At 36.8% G+C, this 27,527-nt stretch overlaps 1 protein-coding gene across 3 annotated transcripts; it reads left to right on the forward strand.

Annotated features, from left to right (window-relative positions):
* Positions 1-1,238: 1,238 nt before the first annotated feature.
* On the forward strand, positions 1,239-25,922 carry MAK (male germ cell associated kinase). 3 transcript variants are annotated; one of them, XM_009820660.2, is made up of 14 exons: positions 1,239-1,341; positions 3,094-3,148; positions 3,996-4,117; positions 5,185-5,264; positions 7,066-7,198; positions 7,289-7,460; positions 11,866-12,033; positions 13,791-14,111; positions 15,185-15,351; positions 15,665-15,795; positions 17,538-17,669; positions 19,613-19,687; positions 22,433-22,561; positions 25,709-25,922. In XM_009820660.2, the coding sequence occupies exons 1-14, from the start codon at positions 1,241-1,243 to the stop codon at positions 25,861-25,863; spliced, it is 1,941 nt and encodes a 646-aa protein (XP_009818962.1). In that variant the 5' UTR covers positions 1,239-1,240; the 3' UTR covers positions 25,864-25,922. The 3 variants fall into 3 exon arrangements, with proteins under 3 accessions (XP_009818962.1, XP_009818964.1, XP_009818965.1); XM_009820662.2 differs by lacking the exon at positions 19,613-19,687; XM_009820663.2 differs by lacking the exons at positions 19,613-19,687; positions 22,433-22,561.
* The last annotated feature ends 1,605 nt before the right edge of the window (positions 25,923-27,527 follow it).

Below are 27,527 nucleotides of genomic sequence, written 5' to 3' on the forward strand. Positions count from 1 at the left end.
TGTTTGCATTTAAGCATTTGGGTTACAGTGAATAAACGTGCAGTGATTGGTTGTTAGTTTTTTCTAGGCCTCCATAAATAAGTGGATGACTATTGTGAGTTTGCGTAAGTGCCTTAACATCAGTGTTTAGGATTGTGTATAGTAGGCAGCTGCTGCTGAGGTTAGAATCGGGATTTGTGCAGAGGACCTACGGGAACAGGCCTTCATCATAAGTGTTGGTGACAGATAGTATTGTGTGTAACAAAAATTAGGGTTCAGATTCAAGTTTGGATTCAAATTAAGGTTTACATAAATTCAAAGATGAAGAATCAGCATTGTTTAATGTGCACTCTTTTCCAAATGACAATTTAGATCTAGTGTCCCATACCAATGCACATGAGCTCTATACTTCTCTCTGCAGGCCTTGTAAAACTGAGCTTAACTTTTAACTTAACTCTTCAGCGTTACTGTGCCTAATCCTAACTGTAGCTATAGAGTAAGAGTTCTGTGAACTTCAGAGTAAGATATCCAGGTACATTTATAACACTTGACTTACCTTGGCGAAGAATGCAGCGCTTACCTTGCTTCTTCACCTCCCTTCCTCACTACCTTTAAGCATAGAGAGCCTGCTTGCCCTACCAATCCAAAACCCAGCATTCAGACCCTAGGTTTACCCTAGCACCCTGTGCAAAATTGGGGTTCTTCTGTCTGTTTTCCCCAACTTCAGCCCTGCCTTCAGTAGAGCTTAGGAACCTACTGCTTTCTGCAAATTAAGAGGACACCAGCCTTAAACTTCTCTGGAATTATGACAGTAATCTTGACTCTCCAGTCCCTGCTTACTCTAACCCTAATCCTAGACTAGGCACCTTCTGTGGTTTGAAGGATTTAAAGGAACTAGTTATACTGAAGCGTTCGATTTAAAGAACACACACAGATCTGGCAGTTGTTATTGTTAGATACAAATAGCAGAGCCTAACATACTGTAAATTTACACAATTGCCTTTTTTTTTTTTTTTAAGGATCTATGTGAGAATTACCATGTTCTTCTGTCTCTGAAACTTTCTATCTGAATCTCAAAGTAGCTGTAATTTGGAGGAGGCTAGTGAATATCCTGCTCCGTTATGAGAAAACGTTCACCAATGTACAACATTCTGGAAGAAGATTTCTCAAAGAAAATCAAAGAGCATAGAATTCTATAATAAAACAGAAGACATTTAGAATTTCATAAGCTTTTGGCTGTCCGGGTCTTAAAAAAAAAAAAATGAACCGTTACACTATCATGAAACAACTAGGTGATGGCACCTATGGCAGTGTGCTGATGGGGAAGAGCAACGAGTCAGGAGAACTTGTGGCTATCAAAAGGTATGTAACATCTAAATCCAGTAAAGGTACTTGCGAAAGCTTGAAGGTCTTTGCTTTTCACTTTATTGTTGTCGGCCATCTGTGTAGAAGAGAAAAGAATGTCCCTTTTTAAGGAAATTAACGTAACGAAATTAATTTTTTTAATTAAGATGCTTAACAAGGTGATTGTTGATCAGACTTCCAGCTAGCAGATCAATAGTGGGACACATCACTTTGTAGAAGTTACTGATTTATCTTGGCTTATAAAATTCCATGCTGCTTTTCTTCAGTTAGAACATGCTGCTTTCTAGAATGTTGTTAGGCTAACACCAAAGGAAAAGCAAAACTGGATGTGCAGTTGATTAATTAGGGAGTTTATTTATATGAATTGTAAGAATACCCATCTTAATGGGTACATTTGAAATACCTTCCCACCCCCCCAAATCTTTTTAGGTACTGCATTAAGTTTCAAATATTGCTACAATGATAAATACCAGGTAACGATCTGATCAGGTAAATAAAGGCTGTCTCCTTGGATCTAATAAGGTTGTGTTGTGCGTAATCATCAGCGTTGTCATTCTTGCCTAAAAATGTTGTTACAAACCAACAAAAATTGTACTAGAGGAGTGGGGAAGTTCCCCTTGTATTCCTGCAGAATTGCAAGCAGGATGTAAAGCGTAAGTTGAAATATCAGAAATCGTATGTTGCTGAGATATTTTTTCTCCATTTATGGATTTGCTGCAGAAAGATAACTGTAATATAATTGACTGACTTTTTTAAGAATTTTTGAGCATGTTGGGGTTTCTCTCTATACTGCTAGTACTGTTACCTAAGTTAATAATATTAATCTAAACTAAAAAAAAAAACCTGCAATTCATTATTTTCATTATTTTTAGACAAAAGGAACAACATTTTGTGGGAAGTGTTTTTCATCATGATTTCAGGATTTGGCATTCTTTTGTGTGATTTTTAAGTTTGGGATTTGAGGGGGGACAGTTTTGGTTGAAGACACAGATATTTTAAATGAAAATGTTGGGTTTCAATCTCTTCGTTGTAGGCGCTAGAACGTTACAGAAACACAGCAAATAACATGACATTCACAACCCGGTCCCAAGATCTGAGCAACATCGAACATCCGTGTTTGTATCTATGCAAGACTTACAAATAAATGTATTACACTGTTATATATAATGATTAGTTTAGAAACTATTGTATATGTATATGAGTATTGCTTGAAAAATGAAACCATTTTTATTTGGTATTTAATACCTTGGAACAGGTTTGTAAAAATGACTGATCAAGTCAGAAGCTTAATTATAATGTCAAGCACTCAAGATACCTTGCAGATTTCAAAAATAATTTTGTTTTCCCAGACTGTGCGATTTAGGCACAGAGAGGTGATTTTTCTGGTCTGAAACATCCATGTCTTATATGCAGTGGCACTGTTGCTTTCCTTGTTATTAAGAGCACAATTCAAATGATACAAAGGGATTTTGCATCCCTCATGTTTTTACAAATACCTTGGAGTGTCATGGTCTCTCTGGCAAACTACTCCTCTAAAAATATGTTTGCAGTGATTAATTGTCAAACACTGAAATTTCTAGCAATTCTAAGAGTTGAGTGTGTTTTTAATTAAGTTGCTGATGGGTTAGAATGTTTTGAGTTCAAAATACAGCTAATGCTACACTTGGACAATAACATGTTTAGATTTTTTGTTCTAAAAGCATTCTGTACTGTTCACTGAAAATACTTTATCTTGGACTTGTATTTCAGAATGAAAAGAAAGTTCTATTCATGGGATGAATGTATGAATTTGAGAGAAGTCAAGGTAAAGTGGTGAACATAATACATTTTAAAGTAAGTGTCTGGTTAGGTTTGCATGAAGGAAAAGGGCAACTACTGCTTTGTGCAATATCCCACTATTCTCAAGCAGCAGCAGTGTCTCACAGGCAAGCCTCTGGTCTTTGAGAGAAGATAAATAAATTGATTTTGTGTGTGTGCTTCTGTGTGTGGTGTACTATCCTCCTCTCTCATTTTACTGGCAGATTTCTAGGTGTATATCCAGTCCTCATATCTTGTATTTGGGGCATTTGTAGAAAGCACTTGGAGTTTTGGCTAGCCAAATGATAGAATAACACTTGAAAAACTGGGATTAAATTCCAAGTCATCCAATGTTTTGGGCATCTGATTTCCTGTACATACAACCTAACAAAGCAGGTGGGTATCCATAATTTAGGTTTAACTTGTTGGAAGTTGCACATAATCAGTATCTCCAAAAAGAGCACCTGTAAGAGAATCCATGTTCATCAAAATTTCATAACAAAAAAATTGCTGGGTTTTCTTTTTCAGTTCTGTAAGCAAGAGCTGTTACAGCTTCAGAACTGTTTTTCATTGTAGGGAATTAGGTTTTTGTGTTAATCATCACCTCAGCTATGATGTAATCCCTAGAAATAGAAGTTTTAAACTACTATTAATATCTTTGCTGCTTTTATTTTGAAATTCATTTAAAATGCTATTTTGTTCTTTGAAACAGAGATTACAAGGTAAATACAGACTATCAGGTGGACGTGTTTTGTAAATTCCGTGCTAGAAACTTTTACATGTTAAAATTTAGCTCTGGTAAGGAATCCAAGTCACTGTTGAGTTATCTGAAGCCGTATTTTGCTCTATTACAGTCTCTGAAGAAGCTAAATCATGCCAATGTAATAAAATTGAAAGAAGTCATACGAGAAAATGACCACCTTTACTTTGTATTTGAATACATGAAGGAAAATCTCTATCAGTTAATGAAGGACAGGTATGTCTTTTTTACTGAACAAATAGTGTGCTATCATGCTTTATTTTATGATTCTTACGCTATCTTGAAGAACACATTGGAATTTCTGTTTTAGGCTCTTCTTGCAGCCCCACTGATGTGAACAGGAGTTGCTGCACCTGCTTATCTGAGGGTAGAATTTGCATTGCGCTGCATTACAATATTGCATATTGTAATGCATTTGGAAATAACAGTTTGTTCAGTTGTTAACACGATAGTTTGCATGTCTTTGGTGTGTAGAGCCATGAGAGAAATTCCAAATTCGGGGTGTTTTTTTCTTTATTAGCCTTCACTTTAATGTATGAAGGATTGGATAAACACTGTTCCTTCTGCTTTTGCTCCTGGATTTGGCTTAAGGTGGGGATGGTCATCTGCATGTACATGCATGCATGCTCATAAGGAAGACCTATGTATGGACTAACTGCGTGACGTTGCAATCTTGGACAAACAGTACAATAGCAAGGCTTGCAAGGTGGACTTTGGAATAGGACCTGCCTTTTCAACATTTTTCTTTGTTGAATTCTTTTGCTTTTAATGTGTGTTTCCTTCAGACCTTGTTGTGCACCTTTATCTCCCAATGTGCAAAGCTCTTAGGTTTGCATCCTGAGATAGCTGCTAGCGGTAGTAGCACAATGTTACCCTACAGTTGAGAAGCGTTGCTCTCAGTCAGGGTTCCCTTAAAGGTACCACGGGGTAACACACCTATCACAGTGCTATGCTGTGTGGTCTCTTCCTTGCTACATTACTGTGCGTTCCCTGTTCATCTGGTCAAGCACACTACTGGCCAGCCAGCTTCTACAGAGAGATAGGATCATGAACCTCTCTGCAAAGAAGTCCCTCTGCAGCACTTACAGTGAGTGAAATTAAGGCCTGGCAGCAATTGAGTTTTGAGATGAGCGCTAGCTGCATCTGTCTTACTTAGTGCTCAAGACTTGACGAGTCTGTTGTCATCTGTTCATGAAGTGTTGTGCAAAATGAAGAAATACGTATGTGCTGAAAATACTTTTTTTTTTTTAATTATATGAAGTTGTTAATCTGTTTCTTCACAGAAACAAGTTGTTCCCTGAGTCAGTCATCAGAAACATGATGTATCAGATATTACAAGGGCTAGCTTTTATCCATAAACACGGTAGGTTTCATACTAGAGTTTAACTATGTAGCACTTTTTCAGAAAATAAGATAATGCACAGTAATAAAGGAGTAAAAATATCCAGCAAAGGCTATTAATTATCTCTAATAAAAATTATTCTTATCTGCTTCAAGTATGGTGCATTTTTAAGCCATACCTGAAGTTACACCTTGTTTTTCTATAATCAGATATTCCTCTTTCTTTTTGAGATCATTGGATATTGTTCATACACTGTTCAGTACTTTTTTCCACCTTAGTTACCAGATGAATAAACAAACTAAAGAAACCTGTACGCTGTGCTATACGATGCATTTCTTTTTCCTCAGAAAGATCTATTTTAAGAGCATTGACACTTTACAGATGGCAGTTTCTCCTGTCTTGAGATACTGTAACTACTATGATACCCTACATCTAAAAAAAATATATTAATATAACTTGTTCATTAAGAAATTCAAACAGTCTCCTTATCAAATACAACCTGGATTTAAGTATTTTAAGAGATGGGCCTTTTCTAGCAACTACAAGCACAGTCTAAGTAAGAGGTGCTGTGTGCTCACAACATCAAAAAGTTTCACAGCATTTACAAAACTTTTAATTCTCATGTTTAATATCTGTCTGCAAACTGCATTCTGAAATACTACTGTTAAGCTCCCTTGCATTTTAAAAAGTAGTAATTTACTCTCTTGCTCAAGTTTTTTTATTTTGTACTTGTTCTTCACATCACATTGGTATCCCTAAAACTTTCCAAAGACAATAAAATATTAGCTGAAAAAGAAATAAGAAACAGTGTTCCCAGTGATCTCTGATTGGCTTTTGTGTACCCTGGCGAGGCCTGTTGATGAATTCAAATAAATAATTAGTTCTGTTCAGTATTATCAAATACCCAGAAATTGCCATTTCATGTCTTACTAATCAAGATCATGTACTGTTCTTTGATTATTAGCATCCTCTTTTCCTTCCTCATTTCTACATGAAATAAATGAGAAAATTAGAATTTAAGGAAAACTGCCACTTCTAAGTTAAAATATAAATATTTCGTTTTGACCATAAGTGTTTGGGAATGACGGGTATGACAAATTTGAACATTTACGTTTCACTGTAATAATTTCAGCCAATTTCTTGCAGTCGTTATCAGTTTCTGCATGCAGAAACAATGCTTGATTGTAGCAAGTTAATTTCAAGCAAATTGATTTATATTTTAACAAATTGTATGTACCAATTAAGTAGCAGATTTGCTTAGCAACTGAACCGCTGTCCAGATATCTAGGTGCTCAAGCCAACAGTAAGCATTAAAGAAACTTTATGTGCCTGCATTACTAATATTAGCATTCCTGAGCAGAATTTTGATATCTTTTATATGTCTGTGTCTGCAAACTGTTGTCACAATGATAAATAAACATGTTTAAAATCGTTCAAGGAATTTTATAAATCAAGTGTGTCAGATGCTCAATTTTCCATTATCCAAAACTGACAAAGCAGTTGTAGTTTTCGCCAAAGATTTCATTCTGAAATTGGTTTGTTATCTGATATTGCTGCAATAGCCAATTCATTTTCCTTAGTGTGTTAATGACAGCATACGTTTGTTAATTTAAGAACACTTGGTGTAATAATCACTGGAGGGAAAATATGCATGCTTGTCGGGGGGAAGGTTACCATTCATTTATTTTTAATTTAAAAAAGAAATATGCTATAGTCTTCCAAAACATCTTAAAGTAAATTTTGGATTACTCTATTAAAAGGTTGCTGTTCAAGAAGTGATGGCACAATAATCCACCGTTCTTTTCTGTCTGACCTTCTATAGGATTTTTTCATAGAGATATGAAGCCTGAAAACCTTCTCTGTATTGGACCAGAACTTGTGAAAATAGCAGATTTTGGTTTGGCTAGAGAGCTAAGATCTCAGCCACCTTACACAGATTATGTTTCTACCAGGTGGTAAGTATATTAAGAAGTTAATACATTATCTTAACTAATTACCTTTCTCTTACCATTTTAATTTATTAGTATTTCTTTCCATCCTCATAGGTACCGTGCTCCTGAAGTTTTGCTAAGATCATCTATTTATAGTTCACCTATTGATATGTGGGCAGTTGGCAGCATAATGGCTGAATTGTACACGCTAAGACCTCTTTTCCCAGGCACAAGTGAAGTAGATGAAATCTTCAAAATTTGCCAAGTATTAGGGACTCCGAAAAAGGTAAGACTTCTAGAAAAACTCACACAATAGTATTTCAAAAAAAGAGGTTAAATAAAATTAATATAAAACATTGAATGTTATCTCTCTTTCAGAACATACATATAAATTATTGTTTTAGTAAGTTTCCTGCAGAGTTAAGGTTTTCTCAGTTGTATTTCTTTTAAGCTTCCATTAAGGCATATAATGCTAGTCTTTTGTTGTGTATTAGCATCTGTTGTATATCATACTATTATAAGTAGCCTTGCTCTCCTCTGATGAAAGCCAGATAAAATTGTTTAATTTAATTATTTAAAGCTATGTATATTGGCAAGAAAATCGGAAGTCTCACAGGATTTTATTTTGCCACAGCCGATTTGCTTTCCTTTCCTGAAAGTGTAATTCTTCTAGGCTGGCACCCAGAATTTTGAGCTTGTAGAAGATACCATAAATAAGACAAGTTATGCTTTTCTTATTTTTAAAGCATAAAGGAAACATTTGATCTCAAACACAGGAAAAATGTGCAGTATTTTAGAGAGGAAACAATTGTTTTCTGGAAGGGCTAAATGCTATTTGAAATTACAAGGAGGGTTTGGGTACTGCATATAAAAATGTATGCAATTATATTTACTTCAGTTAAAAAGTTGTTTTAGCAAATGGATATATGAACATGCAAGAAAAGAGTAAGTTTACCTGCAAAATTTTGAATAAACTGAAAAAACACCATATGATATAAATATTTTTTGGAGAATAAAAGATGGCAGATGTATATCAGTACTTCATGGGTGCAAACAGAACTTTGTGAAATAACAGACTGAACACAGAGTCTCTAGATCTGGAAAACCTAAGGGTGGGAGAGAAAAACATCAATTTCTTTGGTGTTCTATGGATATAAAATAAAGCATAATTCTTGTCCAGTAAAGAAGCTGTTATCAATAGAGAAGTGAGGAACAGAAAACTTAAACCAGAAATAGATGAAGCTTAGCTCGGAACATGGAGAGCCTGAAGTGGTGGGAAGACATCCAAGAGAACATACTGAGAAACAGGTGCAAGCTCGTGGCAGAGCAGAGAGTGAAAGGTCAGAGGTGGAGAGTTGTAGATAATATGTTGTGGAAGTGAAAATTGAGTCTAGAAGACTAAGTGAAAATGGCTGTGATGTGTAGAACAGTGCTTGCTATGACAATTGTGCATCAGAAATAAGGTGGAATATGAGCAGTATTTTAAGACTTGAGTTTTCAAACACTGATGTTAAGTTTCTTAAGCAGCTCACAAGTCTAGGATAGTAAGAACAACGTTTTGATGTATATTAAGAATATCTGTGAAAGAGAGCAACATACCAGCTTTTGGAACATTTGCAATGTATAGCATAAACAAGTTCTGGAAGTGCAGGGAGGTCAGAGAGAGATTTTCACTGTGTGTAGTAGCAGAGCAGTGCTGAGCTGACTGCTGTGGTTTTTCTCTAATATAAGTAGTTGAACAGAAGCAAGTCATGACTGTTTACACTCTGTCATTCCCGGACTAGCAAGGTGATTGCTTGGGAAAGCAGGGAGCATTACCAGCTGAGTATTTCAGACAAAACTATAGCCCCTTCTAAAGACGCTAAGGGTTAGAGACACTGTACATCAGCCTTTTAGGATCAGGAAGCTGTAATTAGTTCCTCTGCGCGCCTGTCATCTGCTGGGCAGACTTGGGAATTTTATCTCCTTATGACGATGCTAAGGCATTCTTCAGGGAGATCATCGTGTAAGAAGAGCACTTAAATATTATGATAGGAATTATCACAACAAACTATGCATTCGTTAAAAGTGAAGTACTGTTCTGCATTCTGAAAAACACAAGCAGTTATTTTAATAGGATGGTTTTGCAGATAGTTTTACAAATGGCATTTTTTTCAGACATACTTTTTCATTTATTCCATTATCCTGCAATAAGGATATGCCCAGAAGCTATCTTTATTCCAGTTTGCCTTTCTTTGTTTAAGTCCATAATACCATACTAATGACATCTGTGAGTTTGGGTTTTTTGAATAGTGACAGGTAGCTGTTTTTGCTTTATTTTATAAATGAAGTTGCTTTTTTTTATAAATAAAGCAATTAGTTGCACCATTCAAGTACTGGCAGTGATGGTGCACTAGGAGTATGGCAATTTAATGAAAAGGCTGATGACGATCTGAAAAGGAGAGATTAATGAAATGCATTTTCATGAGTTGAAGGTTGGTGATGGCACTTTAAATAATCCCAAATTCTTTTTTTAAAAATTTAAATGTATATTTCATTTTTGCACTTGTACTATTTTCACCTTTTCCCTGTACTTCACCAGTTCAACACTCAGCCTTTGCTACTTAATTCTAAATCATTTCTTTATTGCTACCTCTGACAGATGGAATATCACCAACTCCAATAAAGGAGGGAGATGCAGCAGAGGAAGAAAAAGTCTACCCCCATTAATTTAAATGAACAAATTATTCTCTGAGGTGGAATAGGAAGTCACTTGAAGTCTTGAGACTTGTTTTAACCAGACTTGGTTTATAATTACATTTGAGTTCTTTTGATTACCGTAGGCTGTGTTGACAGAGCTAAAACTGTTAATGTACATAACAAGATGAGTAATAGCTAACACGGTATCTTAAGACCAAATTCTATCAAATCAATCCAATTTACTCCTGTAGCAGTGTAACAAGCTTTGTGGATAGAGGAGAAGCACTAATATCATAAATTGTCTTCAGTAAGGCTTCTGATACTGTCCTTCATAACATTCTTATCAGCCTATTTATATAAACAAGCTGCATGATAAGTGCATACCTGTTTGGAAAGCCTTATTCAGACAGCAAGCTTTTCTGGTTCGCATTCAAAATGAAAGGTAGATTGAATAGGAGTCTTGAGTGGTGTTCAACGAACGTGTGGATGAGGCATTGTGGGACACGGTTTAATGGGCATGCTGGTGTTTGGTTGATGGTTGGACTTGATGATCTTACAGGTCTTTTCCAACCTTAGTGATTCTGTGATTCTGTGATTAAACTTTTAAATTGTATTAAAAGCCTGCTAGAGGAATAGATTTTACTTCTTAAGTTGGTAGATGGCAGGCTGGGAAGGACTGAGTGTGTTGAAAGACAAGATTAGGATTCAGAGTTACTTAAAAAATTAGAGACGTAGCTTTAAAAAAAATTCTTTAGTAATGTGTAGAGTGCTGCACTTAGGCAGGAATAACCAGCCACATAAACATCTGGGGATAACTATCCAGCTGACATGCCTGTAGGAGAGATGTAGGAGCTATATACTGCATTGTACGTCAACAATATTTTGTTACAGCAAAGACAAATACCATATGAGCGTGTAGAGAAAGGAGTATAGTCCACTGACATATGAACTGATCTTCCTGTTCCACTTGCTATATTATGTTCAGCTATAAGTTTTGCCTTTCAAGAGAGAAAAATCAGAGTCCAGAGGAGAGGGAAAACTTAAAAAGCCTAGACCCAGGAGTTCAATTGTTTGAGCTTCTTTAGCGTATGCAAAGGAAGACTGGAAGAAAGGAGAAGAAATACACCTTCTAATGTGTAAAAAGGCTGCTCTAGAGAGAAGAAAGATATAGTGCTTCTTGGTGTCCATGGATGATAGCACACTCAACAATGGTCTTGTATTGCTGCAAGAAAAACGTACATTTTTCTGATCTTGAGGAGAATTAAGCTCTGGAACAGACTGTTAAGAGCAGTTGTGGAGTGCCAGAAACTGGAAGCTTTTTGAGACTAATGCCTGTCAGGGAGGGACAAGGGTATGGGCTAGATGATCTCTTGAGGTCTTTGCTAATCCTGTGATTCTGTATTCGAACAATGCAATTACCGAGCAACTAAGGACTTCAGGTTTTACTATTGGCACGTTAAATGCGCACGAAAAAAAAGGCTTCATTGGGTGGTCATGGCTTTTTCCCGTTGCAGTAGTGTCTAGTTGTAACTTAATCATTGACTATCTTAATGGTGGGATCAGTGGTACATTGTATAGGCTGCACCATGGTTACGCAACCACGGGATGCTGGGTGGAAGGGCCTCACCTCTGCTATTCTCATAAATAAGGTATGTTGAAGTCAGCTGTTTGAGCTCACTTCTGTGGTAGGTGGGATGTTCAGTACTGCTCCTGGTACTGCTGCACTCTTTCCTCCTTCAGACAGAATATGTCTAAGTGTGGTATCCACAATGACAGTTCCACCCTTACCTACAGGAGAGCTTGAGAAGGACTGCCATTGGAGCCTGATGCTCCATTCACTGGTGGTGTAATAATTGTAATAGAAAATAGGAATGCCTGTTTTCCGCTATATAGGAAGGAGCTATGCAGACCAAACATGACTCAAGCTGCATAATATTAAATTTGATCTAATACCTCAAAGATATATAGTCTTTGTTCCTGTTTTGTACTAATTTTTCTTTCCTTTAAAACAGAGTGACTGGCCAGAAGGATACCACCTTGCTTCTGCCATGAATTTCCGTTTCCCACAATGTGTCCCTATAAGCCTAAAAACTCTCATCCCAAATGCAAGCAATGAAGCAATACAGCTTATGAGTGATATGCTGAACTGGAATCCAAAGAAGAGACCTACAGCAAGTCAGGTCTGAGCATCTGAATGATTAAGCATAAGACTGAATTTTCGTGCATTGTTAAAGAATTGTAGATGGAGAAACCAATTGCTTGTCGTAATACTGATGGCCAGAGAAAAGTCTCCTCGCTTTGAACACTGTGGTGGGAATTAGACTGAGTAGGGAGGAGAAGAAGTTCTAAATCTGGTTCAGCACAGCAGATGTAATAAGACTTTGTCTATGCAGTACAGAGAAAAATCTGAGCTGCAAGTTTCCTGAATTGTAACTATAAGTCACTTCTGCCTTCTTCATTTTCCTCCCCCATCTGTATGAAGAGGGATACTGAAAAATTAAGCTTTGCTTTTTGTGAAGCTGCAGATGAAATGCAGTGTGGAAGAGCTAAGGATTATTTTTATCTAGAGGTGGGATGTAAACTGTACTAAGTGATAAGGAAAGAACTTTGTAAAGAACATACCAATAGGTCACAAGGTCACAATTTTTCTCCAGGTTAATTTTGACAAATGAAGTATACATATTTCAAGTACCAAAGATGGTTACATTCTATTGATTTTTGAGTATTCCTGCCTAATACAATCCTATTTAGAAGGTATAAAAGTGGAATACAATTGGGAAACAGAAAAGACATATTGCAAGTTACCCTAGGTGAATGTAATGTAAGTGATTCAGAAGTGGTTAAGCAGATGGTGCAAAGTAGAGCAACCATTTCTCTCCACTTTATAAAGCATATCTATTGTTACGGTCACTGAGATTCAACTGTAGTCCAGTGCTATATATACCTACACAGAACGCTACATGGTGCTTTATGAAAGCAAATAACCAGCTTTTGCCCAAGTGAGTTATCAAGGAAGCAGCTGCAGCAGTTGTGTAATCCACAGCCGAAAGGGAGAGTTTAATGCATGTACAAGGAAATGTGTACAAAGGCAGCAATTCTCAAATGCAGCTGAGGCAAAACATCTCTTTGAGAACAAACAAAGAGTAGGATCCTACCCAGAAGGAGTAGCAGAGTGTGTTGTTTTGACATAGGAGGAGCTGTGTTAGTAAGGTATGTCCGTGCTGTGCATCTCGTGATGGACATGAAAACGTCAGAGAAAAAGAATGAAATGCACATCTTCCTGAAGACAGACACTGTAGTTTCCGAATAAACACCATGAAGGCACAGAAAGCACAGTGAATGTACTTCAAAGCAAAACAAAAACAGGGAAAGCTGGTGGATAAGAAAATGAAGGAGAAACTTTGCTCATTAACATCCTCTAATTGTAAAACATACATTAATATTAAATGGCAATCATCACACTTTTGGGTTTTGGGGTTTTTTTAAATTAAAAAAAAAAAAAAAGCTGTTCATCAAGTTGCCAAAACATAGTTAGCAGTGGAAATATGTAACAAAGCGTGTGGTACAGGTAGTGGAGATTACCTGTTTTAAGATTGAAATTTGTTACTGTATGAATAAAGAATGGTGTTGAATGTAAAATGCACCTCAAAACACAGACTCCACAAAACCTATAAGTAAAGGTGGTGAAAAAAAGGACATGACTGCTGTAACACATACAAGCAGATCCATCTTACTAAATGGTATGATGGGACGAGTTTAAAATACAGAACTGACAGTTATCAATACCCACTGATTATATATGATCTCATTATGCATCCATCTTGCATCTGTGCTGTAGAGCTTGCTCAAATTCTTCAGAAACCTGCTTAGATCCTTGATGAGGTTACCAAAGTCAACTTTTTGAAGTAAAATTAGTATGTTATATCTTCTTCTCCAGGCTTTGAAGTACCCTTACTTTCAAGTTGGCCAAGTTTTAGGACCTCCTCCACAGTATCTGGAGAAGCAGACTGCTATTAAACCAGTTCAGACAACAGAGCCAAAGCCAGCCTTACCTAAACTGCAATCTATATCCAAGCCAGAACCTCTGTCTTCACCTGATGTACCTGACAAAACACAGCCACAGGCCCTGTCAAAGGTTAACCACCAGCCTCTCCAGCAAATTCAATTGCCTCAGAATACAGCTAACCAGCAAGTACCAAAACAGCAGCAGCCACAGGCACAACCATTTTTTCCAACAATCAATAAAAACTCATCACCGGTAAGTTGTCTTCAATAAATGCTTTGGTGTTTCTATTACAAGTTCTTACTTTATTCATCCAGGTGATCCCTTGAAAATTATCATACTGTTTATTAGGGGAAATGCAGATAGTTAATTAGGGACTAATTAAGGATATAACTAGCCACTTATTGAAATTTTACAGCAAATCAGAAGAACAGATTGCTTGTAACAACAATGTATGTTCATTTATAGCAGCCTTTACTGACATGCTTATGCAGTAATGTAGTTACGACAACTATCGCTTATTGACCTTTGAGAAACAATTCACAAAAATGTTGTTAGTATACAATAGAGAAGTGGAAAGGGAGAACTTTGCTTGCCTCAAGCAGGAAAATACCTGAGAAAGTTCATCCAATTCCTGAGCTGGTAAGAATTTAACAAGTAAGATTTATAGCAAGATGAGTATTAAACTTTGGTTTGCAATCTTCATTTTGCTTTCCACTTATACTCACTGAACTGCAATATAAAGTATGTTAAAATAACAGGTATTCAGAAAATACTGGAAAACAAACTATAGTCAGATGAAAGGACAGTTTTAAAATCTAATAATTTCTTTGGAAGAGAATGTTAATGAAGGGCCTGACTAACTTCTTTTATTTGCTCTATTTACTTTGGGACCACAGCAATTGGTGCTCCTAAACCCTGAGCATGATTGCCATGAATGTTCTGCACCACTGTGCTCTAATTCTTGACGGTTCATCTACCACTAATGAGAGCATGAGTTCAGCAAGGTGCCAGTAGTAGAGGCTGAGCATTGAACTGGGTCTGCAAATAGAACATTAACTTCACTACTGTGGATAGTTTTGAGCAATTTAAGGATGACAGTCCAAAAGAGCTACACTCAAAATACCTGCCAGCATTATTGTTATGTTTTGTGCTTAAAATCATTCTAAGACTATGACCAAAATAGGCACAACACAATGGGAAAAATTCCCTCAAAGTTCTTAAGCAGTAGTCAGGAAGTGAGCTAGATACAAAATACAAAATTTTAGAACTTAATTGACACTTTTCTTTCCTATTTAAAATAGAAGCAAGTAGCTAGTGGCCCTCAGAATGGTGCAGTAGGTCCTAAAAGCTGCCGAAGACGATGGGGTCAGACTTTAGTAAAGGCTGTGGATAGCTGGGATGACTTGGATGACACTGAATTTGGAATGTCATGTTCAAAGAAGCCTAGCATTGCACTGTTGAAAGAAAATAAAAACAAGGAATGTCTTTTTAGGTAAGTCCTATAATTATAAAATCACAAATTTTTTAGTAAACAGTGTCCAGTGTCCTTTGTTGGCTACATTAGGTACTAAGTTCTGCCACAGTTATCCACATTTGCTTTTATTTCGTAGTGTTGGATAAACTTTTTTCTTCAAAGTCCCAGGTCAAACTCTCATGAGGTATGAGATTTGGCTGTTACTTTGTGGGAATAAATTCTACTGATGAAAGGATAAGAGAAGAGCACCGTACTTTTCAGGCTAGGGTCAGCTTGTGGTATTGTGAGCTGGAGTTGTTGGTCACATTGTTTGAATATTCTAATTTTTCAGTGTGCCAGAACCAAAAGCTTCGTGCTGTATCCAGCCAGGAGGAGAAAATAAGGTTCTGATGAGAAATGATTCTGGAAGATCAAATACATCAGCAAAACAGTACTATCTAAGACAATCAAGATATCTACCTGGTAAGTGTAAAAGTCAATACATGTGGAAAATACAAGCTGTGAACAATCTATGTACAGTACATTTAAACTTTAGATTTCACATTGGATAATTTAACTTTTTGTAACCAGACTACATTTTCAAGTTTTGAACTAAATGCCTTTCCCAGAACATATCTCATCTCAATTGATGCGGAAGTTCCTGGCTATGTAAATATGGAAGGGAGCTCAACACTGCTTGTACACCAGAAAAGTTCACAGGCCCTCTTATGACCAGTAACATATAAAACCCCCAGTAATATGAATCCAACATCTCTTGGATCCCTAGGAATATATCCTGATTGACCCATAAGCAAGTGTATCTGAGGACTGAAGAAACTACCCACATCTATATATATATATATATTTTTTTTTTTAACTTAAATAAGAACAGTTACCCTTCTTGGTAGGAAGTGTTTAGAAATATCAGCCACTTGCACTGGTAGGAATTCACACACTCACTTCCTTTCCCAAGGCAGTCATCCTCCTTAAAAATAAATAGATAACTTAGTCTAAATCTGGGTGATTTTATCAGGAAAATAACATAAAATTATGTAATTGCTAGGAATAAGAATGGGAAGGAGGAGATAGATAACTTAGTCTAAATCTGGGTGATTTTATCAGGAAAATAACATAAAATTATGTAATTGCTAGGAATAAGAATGGGAAGGAGGAGAAAGAAAAGGGAATGTTTCCTTCAGTTAGTATTCTGAATATAGTCTATAATCAAATTATTCCCTTGGTGTCTCACTTAGTATCTTTTCTTTATTAATATGATGGTTTGCACAATTACAGCAAGTGTATCATGATTTCTGCTGTAATCCACATACGAGAATTTAGGTGGCTTACAGAGGAATTCCTGATTATCAGGCAAGTTGTTTTGTTACAATGTATCACTAATTTCTCAGGAATTCATTAGGCCAGTGATGGCTTCTGAATATGAAATCACTTCTTGAATGTTGAATAGGATGCCCAGAGACTCAACAGTTTAAGTCAAAAAGAAAAAAAAAAAAAAGGGGGGGGGGGGGGGGAGCTTCCCTGTCTAAAGGTAACACAAATGGAAAGTTCATCTGTATTTCTTATCTTTTTTTTTTAAGCAGGCTTTTAATGTCTCTCTGGTTTTAGTAGACTTTTCAATGAGAAAGGCATAGATGTAAAAAATAATTAATTTCAGCACTTAAGAGAATAATAGCTCCAAGGAGCATATTTTTTATTTATCTGTACCGCTTTAGTTCTGTTACCGCTAGATCTGGGAGCTGCTTTCATGCTGTGTAATTCCATTAACTCTTGTAATGCTTGTAACATGCTGAAGTAACAAGAACCTCTTTGTCCTACTTTTTAACTTATCCCTTGAAGAAATAGTTTATTTTCAGCCTTGAGAACTCTAGTTTTTGACACGTATATTTAATTAGTGTTAATTGAGAGCCAAAAATGTCAATAATGAGATTACAGTTTTATAGAAACCAAGTAACTGTACTAAAAAGGCTTTTAAAAGTTCTCCTGAAAGCATGAAGAGAATTGTTCTTAAATCAATGTCTCTAGTTTTCATGGTTTGGCTGAAAAATCTAACCTAATCAATGGACATTGTTCTTTTACATTAATTGTGTTTACATTATACCACAAATAATTCAGTGTTGGTTTACTGTTCTAGAAATGTCTGGGTTTTGTTGGTTGAATTATGTTTGAAAATTGATATTTATAACATTTTCCATAATCTGTTTTCTAAGGTGTAAACCCTAAGAGTGTCTCTTTAGTAGCAGTCAATAAAGAACGATCACATGGAACCTGGAACAACCAGTTGTTTTCTAAACCGCTGGCACATACTGGAGGAGGAGTGACTTTAAACAGAAATACTACAGGTAAAAGTGTAATTAAAAGTGGGCACTTTATATCTCATTGTACTTTAATTAATTTAGTTAAGACCATCTGGTTTAACTTCTGTTGTCAGGCTTAGCTTCTAGGCTAACAGTTTTTCTTGTTTTAACAACAGACTATTAAAATAACTTCTTCATATGTAAACTACGTATTTTGCTTTCAGAGCATAAAGGAAGTCTAGACCAGCCCCTATTATAAAGTTCTGTCAAGATAAATTTTGTCCATAATCTTCTTAGACCATTATTTTACTGTGTTAATTTAAGCAAATAGTTTGACCTCATTACTGCCTGGTCAGTGTACCATGGAACACCATCAAACAGCAGTCTCACATAAGAAAAAAAGTTGGTGGGTGCTGTGCTCAGGTAATAAAAGTACTGCCTAATATTCTACACGTCTTTTAACAATCTACTAGCCTTGTCCTAAATACTTTGCTGCATGCCGAGTCCCCTTGTTTTCAGCAAGGAACTTGCAGTAAGGTGCCTTTCGGTACATACATTTTTTGAAGAACACTATTATCAGCATTTTACAGAGTGAAGACTAAGACTAGTTAAATGGCTTATCTAAGATTTCACTGAGGAAAGCATCAGACTTAATACTAAAATCTATCTTCTGACCACCAAGCCCTATACTTGAAGTACACAGTCCCATCACCCTGTTATGGGAGGTTACCTTGTTAAGAACTTTGCAGCCATTGTCCAGCTAGCATGAGTCTCTTCCAAGTACCTCCATGCCAATGAACCCCTAGCCTTGTGTGCTTGAACAGAATGAGCATTAGGAGGTTTGTTTACCTGCAGAGGCTGCACCCCTTTCTAACAGAACTTCAGTAGCCATTCTGCAGCGTCAACAAACGTGACTTTTCCCTCTGAAAGTCAGGTGAACTGTAAGTTGTTTATCTGAAATTATGTGAAAGATTTTAGGAAGCAGAAAAATAACAGCACCTACCAGAATTTTGATGAAATAGAACAGACTTTTTTAAGCAATCATCATATGTACCTTTTTGTTTTCTGAAATACAGTATCTGCGTGCCTCAGAATTAATGAATATATTCATAAAATAGCTTTGCAAGGAAATTAGGCACAAAAAGGCAAAGAGCCGTTTCCAAAAGTATGCATCAATAAGCTAGTCATCTACCTACTGAATTGTGCTGAAAATAAAATTAAGATGAATGCTAATGGTAAAAATCCTGCTTTTGTCTTACTGGCTTACTTTGGGTATCTACCAAAAGTTTAAAGAAAAAAACCCCTAAAACTGATTATTTTTTTATGTTTGAAAATACTTGGTATTATTTCCATCAGTATCTTAAATTGCATGTGATGTTTCATATACTGGGGAGGCAACAACATATAAGACAGACACACGTGAAACCAGGATAGCTGGAGCACTGAACCCAGAAATACAACGCATGTAAATTACGTACGGTTTGGGGTTTTCTTCATATAGACAGAATTGAAAGTTGACACTGTGCTGTTTACTGTTTAAATAACTATGTTTAGTTTATTTAAGTGCTTTTTTTTTTTTCCTCATCCACAACATTGCCCTAAGGTGAAATAATACAAGAGCAAATAGTTACAAATGCTTTATTTCTGAACAATTGTAAGGTTATGGTCAGTCAACTTTGCAGATACACCTGAATGCTTAAACTTCTGCGATTTATGTATTTGTGTGACTGGAATGTGATTGCATTGTTGGTAAATCCCATTTTTATTCCGTTATTAGAAAGGACCTTGTAAAGTAACTAGTTAAGTAACATTTCCTGCTTGAGAAAACATAGGAATGAGACATTATAGTTACAAAAATGTCAGATATTTATTCTTTCTTGCTTTGTTTTCCTTCATTTCTTTTAAATCACCTAGCCAGGTTCTTCATACACTTTTTCTAAAGTTCTGTCTTTCCATCTTTTTCTTCCTTTTATTTTCCTTGTCTACAGATGAGAACTTAATTATACCTATTGAAAAGCTATCATGCAAAGAGAGATTGAATGAAAAATTAGAGGATCCAAAAGGTAATTTATAGCAATTATAGCCTGGTTCTTTGCACATTTCATATTTATGTTTTACTTTTTCTTGTAAAAATTGCACTTGAACTGCAGATTCCAGATGATTATATACTTCATTATCAGTTGTAATCTGTTCTGTCAAACCTTGCTCTCTTCACTGTGACTTCTTCTGGACTCTTGGCACTTACTGTGCTTCAAAAGACAGAGAATATTTTATTACTCTAATTATAACCCACAGCATGTCACTGCACTGTTGCTGGATAATGGTGAAGAAGCGATCCTAAAGAAGCATATGCACCTCTCTTGAAGGACTGCTTGTTCATAACAGCACTTGGGACTTGCACCATTGACTGCATTCTGATCCTCTATCTGCTACGCTGATTTTACAGCGCTGTGATTGAATAGATCTTGGCAGAGTTACCTTAGTGTAAGAGGGTGGTTACTCAGGTTTCCAGGCAGCCTAGTTTGTGTCTAAACACACTGTTGGTTGCGAGCATTGTAAAGCTGCTTGAATGTTTCACCGCTCCCCTGCTTTCTGGCCCCTCTGGTGTGTACTGCCTGTGTGATACGTCTCATTGCAACTATTCATAGGGATTTTTGAACTCACTACCCAGCTCAAACAATTCAATGACTTTATCCTTTATGAAGAATCAGGTATGTGTTGTCTGAGGTAGGGGATACAGCCTGGGCCATGCTTACACTTGCTGACATAATGGCCATGAGTGCTTGCCTATACACCTGCTGCCAGACCTCCTGGATGCCTGATGGATGAATACTTCTGTAGCAAGAACCCCTTCGTTTGTACAGCAGTGGTCAGAGGTAAGGAACTGTTCTCTTAAATAGGACGTTTTTTATTTGTAGTTATTCTCTTATTTTGTATTGAACTTTTTTTTTTTCCTCCTTCCCTTGTTCTCATCCAACAAAAGATCACCCCTCCAGACCTCTCTGTTTCACCCAGACTGTTCCTCCTGGTGCACTCTTCCATTTCCTGCAGAAAGGTTCATAAAGGACACTGGACATTGAGAGGTAAGGCGAACCAAAAAATGGTTGAGCAATTTTTGACAGATAGGCAGCTTTGTTGAGCTGTAGATAAGAAGCAGACAGAAGTAGTCTTTTTGAGGTTATATTAATTGAGGCCTGTCATGTTCTTATTTTCAGACCTCAGAATTTTAAGGAATGCTACTGAGCTGTCAGAGCTATCAACCACTCCCAGTAAAATAATTAGGAACTGGGGGAATAAGAGAATGTGTGTGTATTGTGCAGCACAGGCAGGTGAACAAACCACTAAAACTGTGTTGTTTTGTTTTTCAGGCAAATTCCTGAAAAGGAAGAACAACTTAAAGACTACAAGACAGTTAAATTTTATTAAATATTTTATTAAAGTTGTATTTTTCACCAGGACTTCTGCGTCATTCTTTACTGTGCTGGAGACTGGTATCAGCTGGGCACAGGGAAGCCACATGGAGACCTGACTATTTGCAGAACTGGCAGAAGTGACAGTTTGGGGACACTGGCAAAACTGAGTTAGCTGAATGCTTTTTGTTAGTGCTCCTGAACAGAGAGGTATGCAATGACCCAACACAGCTGTAATTAGCTGAGGATACCTTTTTGGGTTTATAGATGACCAATTTTGCAGCTTATAGATCCACTGCTCTGAGTTCTGAAATTATCACGGAGGACTGGGAGTGTTTGTGTGAAAAGGAACATTTTGGGATTGCACTGAGGCCAGAGATTTAGGAGACTGTCAAATCAGATATTGCGTGTTTTACTGCAACTACCACTGAAACCATGCTGAATATTAATGTGATAAAAATGCTCACACTTGATAAAGGTCAAATTAAAACTACTGTGTATGGCCTTGTAGTTCACAAATTTAGTACTACTTAATACAGAACCATGCTATTAGAGAAAAAGCATTTCTCTCTGGACATTGTGCCAGCACAGTCTTAACACTGTCCCAAGTGATTTCAGACATGGGGAAGGTAAGAAATTTTCTTGGAGCAGGGAGTCTAAGTATTGTAACAGATCCCTCTGCCATTGGACAATAATTCCAGTACCAATTTTGTGTGTCAATGCACAGTGTTTCTCAGCTTCCAAATGAGGATGGTTATGCCAACCTTCCCAAGGTCTTCTAGAGAAAGATCTGGACCAAAACTAGGCACAAAAAAATTATAAGTGGCGTTAAAGAAAAAGGGTGATTGGGTCTGACTTTTATAGTAGGCCTTTAACTGTGGAACTGGCAAAATCAACTTCAAGTGGTGCACCATTTCCCACAAGAGAAGTTTGGTTCCATTATTTTAGATAGATTTAGGCCGAACACGTTGAGCACAAGAGTACTGTTGAGCACTAGTTTTCAAATACTGAAGTACTTAAACAAGCTTCCAGTAAAGCAAGTAGCTGTAAGTAAAAGGTAAGATCCTACCTTTCTCTAAAACTCAGTATAAACTTTTCTATGTGGTCTAAGTTTAATGAAACGTTCATCCTGTTCTGTTGTTTTTATTCCTGCTGAACTGCAGATCAGACGTACTGGATCTGCAACTTAGTGAGTCTGTTCCGTGCTGTAAAGGGTCCAACTAATATACAAAGCAAAGAAGTAATATATACATTTTTTCAGCAGACAAGCATTAGGGAGTTTTTAAAGGACACTCGGTACTCTTGTGGTACTGTAAATATATTTTGAAGTGACTATAAAAAGTAGGCAAGGTTTTCTGAATGCAACTGAAAAATACTAAAACTCTGTAACGTCAACAGGAAATCCTGGCTTTGTAAGTGGTGCTGCTTACAACCCATCAGGAGTATATATCCCTTCCTTTCATAAAAAAGAAGTTGGATCAACTGGACAACGGATACAGCTAGCTCCTGTTGGTCCACCTGTATCAGGTAAGAAACGTCCTTTTGCCATGCATATCTGAGACAAAGAGAAATGTTCATTTTCCATGCTTCCTAAAAGATTTATTAGCCCTCAGTAAGGTTTTCCTCAAGTTCGTAAATAAAATTCTTGGGCACAAATTGTTCTTAACACAAGTGAATTGAATGTAGGTACCTAGAGGCAGTCCTGATAGCTAAAGAAGCTATTGCTACTATTATTTGTTAGGTAAAAGAGAAAATATAGGTGCAAACCTTTTGTAATTCTGGAAGGGTTGGACCATTTGCTAAACTACTATTTATTAGTGGTGAAGGGCTAAGCAGAACTGTAAAAATACATCACTCCACAACTCGATAGTAAATGGTCATGTAGACTGGACACAAAAATAAATGATTTATGTAGCTAGTAGGAATTGATAAGTCACCAACTAGTAAGTATTCAAAACAGATAAATTCAAGTTTTAAAAAAAGCCTTATATGTGAGCAGATTTGGAGGAATTTCCTTGACAGCGACTTTCGTGTAGCTTGGGGCTGTCTTGTGTGGGTCTTCAATCAATTTAACGTCACTTAATGCAATTGAATGATGCTGATCCACGCTTACAGTGGCCTCAACAATTTCAAAAAAGGCAAAGACCTTCATCACGTGACTTAGCAAATTCACAAATAACATTACAGATAATGGTATAAGCAGTAAATTGAAATATTTTCTCTTATTTACTGGCCCTATCTAGTTGGCCTGTGGTTTCTGCGGTGGTCATGTAAGGCAGTTTTTTTCACTGTGTCTTCATCTCACTGTGTTGGCTGTGTAAGTCTGTGGATACTGAGATGACACTACTCTTGCACCCATGAAATACCACAAGAGTGCTTTGTGAAGTGAAACTGTCAGTGTTGCTACATTATAGAAGGTAAAAGGCAAATGAGAATGCAAATGACCAGTTCTTAATAGTTACGATACAGTAATGACATAGCTGTACATTACATTAACAAATACATTAAAAGACTGTTCCATTCATCAGTTAATAACAATGTGAAATCTGTTCTGAATGTAACTGTTACCTTGGATCCTCTACAGTATGGATGACATTCTGAGCACCTTTTTTGTTGGTGTGTTACTGATTCAGAGATGAACAGAAGTGCTCAGCATGCAGGAGAAACTGGTTTGTGAGTGAAGATTCAGAGCCATTGTCCAAACCCAACAGTATACCTCTCTAGTTACTTCAGAGGAAACAGCAAGGCCCTAAACTAATCGTGAATTGTTTAACTAAAGGGCCTATGGCAGACCAATCTGATATGGTCCTACTTAATAATGGTGTCTTTTTGCTGACTTGCTCTTTTGAGTTACCTGTTCCCCTTAGGAACTTGCAAGTGACTTCTGAGAAGGAGATAGGGAGGGAAGAAAGGAGATGGCACGCAAATATAAAATACGCTTAGATGTATGCATATTCTGAGTCTGAGTTGATCAGAAGCCCACCGGGGAAGGCTGGAGCTGCAGTTCATTATCTTAAACTCACTGCTGAAACACAACAGCAAGAGTTTTGATTTGTCACAGTGTGTGGATCAAGAAGTTCACAGGAGGACAAAATCTGCAACTGTCTCTAGACTGCTGTGAATAGTAAGAATGAAAAGGGAATTACTTACGGTGATCCAAAGGGAAATAAATTCACTGTTAATCTGTAATTAGAAATGGAAAATGTGTAGTAAAAGAAAGGATGGCAGATGGAGGTCAATTAAGAGACTCTTCCATGTCCTGGAGAAGAGCAAGAATCCTGTTGCTTAAACCCCTCATATTTAGCCTGAACTCTGCAGACTTGCATGGGAAGAGAGATAAGGATGAAGCACATGGCAGATTTTATCTCCTATCTGTCGATATTTGAACATTAACATTTTTGGTGAGCCTTTGCTTTGTATTATCCAAACTGAAATAAGTTATGCTCTCAATTGTTTTTGCTCTCTTCATTTGTTCTGTGAAGTTTTTTAATGCCATAATTTAAATAATTTAATGTAGTATAAAAAGATCAATTTCTCTGAGGAAAATGCCAAGACACGAGAAAAGTGACCTTCACTGCCAAGAGAGGGTAGGCTGGAATCATACTTGCTGATGGAAGATAGGGAATGCCAGCTTACAATAAAAAGGAACAGTATTAGTTTTCAAAGAAGTGGAGACCTGACCCCCAGTTTTAGTTCCTTAAGATTCCTCCTTTTTAAATTTCTTGATCCTCACCTGTTCCTTGATGGGTTCAACCCACTATTGAAAAATACCACCAAAAATAGGTGGGTTTCCGTAAGAAACAGAATGATACACAGGCACACATTCACACACTCCCCAAAAAAAGTATTTTATCCATAACATTTTAAATTTAAAAAAAAGTATCAGTAATAAAAGACGACTAAACTACAAAAGTTGGAATGGAAGGGGCAGGACATACTTTAGGAATGCTAAGGAAAAAATGGTAAGGTACAGCAGAACTCTGGGTAGGAGATGTCCCAAATGATTTACTTTAAAGACTTGGGAAAATGGCAGAATTGGTGATGAATGTGAAGAAAACCATGAGCTGTCAGCCCCTGCAGCAGGGCAATTACTTTAATCACATGAAGCTTGAGGAAGTACTAACTATCTGAAATGCAGAAAGGGGAAATCTGAGTAGGAAGGCTGGGAATACAGTAGTGCACTATTCCCCATGCCTAAGAGCAGGTGGATGCCTATACTAAGGGATAAAAAAACCTGAGGACTTGGAACAGATCCTATGAAATCAATAGAGAAACGGGACATGGAGATAAAGAGGACTCGCCACCAGGTACACCAGGAGTTCTCAGCTACACAGGAGAGGAATAAAAGGCATAAAAATCTCAAAAGGAACAAGAGGGTCTCTAGAAGCTGTCCTTTGGTCTAGGCTGTTTGGGTCTTAATAAGTTTATCAATGTTATAATTATATACCTTTTCAAATATTTGAGATAGAGGAAACAAAAGTATCCAGTAGATGAGAATTACTAAGATACACAAACTATAAGAAACATTAACCATTTCTGAAAACAAGCATAGACAGCGTATCAAAGACCAAAGCGTCCTGCTGTGTTAGCATCTTTAAGCTCTCATTCTTTTATCTGTAAAGGAGTGAAATGCCTTTTGAGTCATAATTAATTCTGAGTTCTTGTTCCTTTCAGATTATTCCTGGAAAACCAAAGCTGCTCGTGCTCAGTTACCAGGTCCTACTTTCAATTCAGCAGCAAAAAACATGAGTATTTTAACTCGCCCACCAACAATTCCACCAGTACATGGAAGAACAGACTGGGTGGCCAAATACGGAGGAAACAGATAAAAAATGCCATCCTGCATAGATATTATGCAAGCCGTGTTCAGTTCTCCTGCACTGGAAACCTGAAATGCCTATTTGTTCTAACTTCTCCTAAGACTATGCAATAGTAAAGAAATAAAAAAGACCTTGTGTTCTATTACCGGTAGAAGAAAAATATAATACCTATAATACCATGTAAAACACTGGCTATAAAGTAGGATTTGTTGAAGTATTGTGTAACACATATTGCCAAAACTACTGAGAAGTAGATTTCACGCAACATTTTTCTATAGATGGATCTTCTATCATCATACTCTTAAAACAACTGTTCTCGTTGTTCACCCAATGCAACATCGCTTGCTTTCATGTACACAAGCAGCTAGAAGTGGGGCTAAAGCAGAGCAGCACGAGGCTTTCAGGTATTAGGCTGATTCCTTATCAGAAAGATGAAAGTGAAAGCACGGATCGGGCTTGGTGAAGACCACCACGCCCTCATACAAGGATTTCAGAACTCACCTAAGAGTTACTTAGGGTCTGTAATGTGCAAATATTCATAACAGCAATGAGAAATTAACTCCCTGTAGTAGGACGTAAGCAATCCACTGATAAATACTACACAAGGAAGGTCTAAAAACTTGGCCCGTATACGGCTATAGAAGGATACAGCAGTATTGGAAAATAGCTAAACAAGTACTGAATCCTAGACTTACCTCACCAAGCTGTAGTGAAGCCTAAAAAATAGCTCTACTGTTATAATTAACTTATGACCATTTTTCATCAAAGATCTGTGGAGATTTGTATCTAGCTGTCCGGTCAAGGGAGTGTCACAGTGACATTTTAAGGAGCTGAATCACTGCAGTCTCTCAGTCATTTTAAGGGTGAATTAGTCAAAAAGGCATAAATTATCAGTAAACTCCTGTTTCTACATGTCTTTATTGGGTGATCAAACTAAACGACGGAAGTTGAATAAGCTACGTGAGGGAGGATATTGGGCTGTTCTTCAAAGACATTGCTTTCTGGTTTAGATCTTAAAAGCCAACTTAGGTACCTGAAAACACACACAAACTTTAATAATGCAATACCTCACTGTTTACATGCTCATTCAGTACTTTCCCTGGCTTCTATGCTAAGTTTTATAGTAATATCCCACAAAGGACCTTGCAATGTACAATAAATTGTTTTTAGGATGTTGATCTAGGCTACTTCTGTTATCAGCTGCATTTAGAATAGATGCTTTAGACTTAGTAGTTACATTAAACCTGCCATTTTAAAGTACAAAATGAGTATGTTCTTTGAAGATGTAAAGCTGTTAATGATTACTTTAAGCACTGTAAAAAAGAAATGTATTTGTATGGCTTTTATAATTGCATATAAAAATCTGAATTCCTGTTGTTGACTTAATGTGCCATAATATATGGGTTAACTTACTGGAAGTCAGTTTAATCTACAACGGTTGTATCAAAAAGTCAAGTATTTTGTTATGAAAATTGCACCTAAAGAAAATGCCACTTTAATACTGGAAGAGCTACATAGCGATAGGAGTATCTCGTCAGTAATGCACTAGAGACTTTAATTCAATTGACACTGGTCTAATGTCTAATGACCATTGTCATTCCCTTAGTATTAACAGATGTCCCTATGCTATTTAAATGCATCTTAATTTATCTGTAGAACGTATCTGTAACTGG

Source organism: Gavia stellata, chromosome 3 (assembly GCF_030936135.1).
Source record: "Gavia stellata isolate bGavSte3 chromosome 3, bGavSte3.hap2, whole genome shotgun sequence".
Taxonomy (NCBI): Eukaryota; Metazoa; Chordata; class Aves; order Gaviiformes; family Gaviidae; genus Gavia; species Gavia stellata.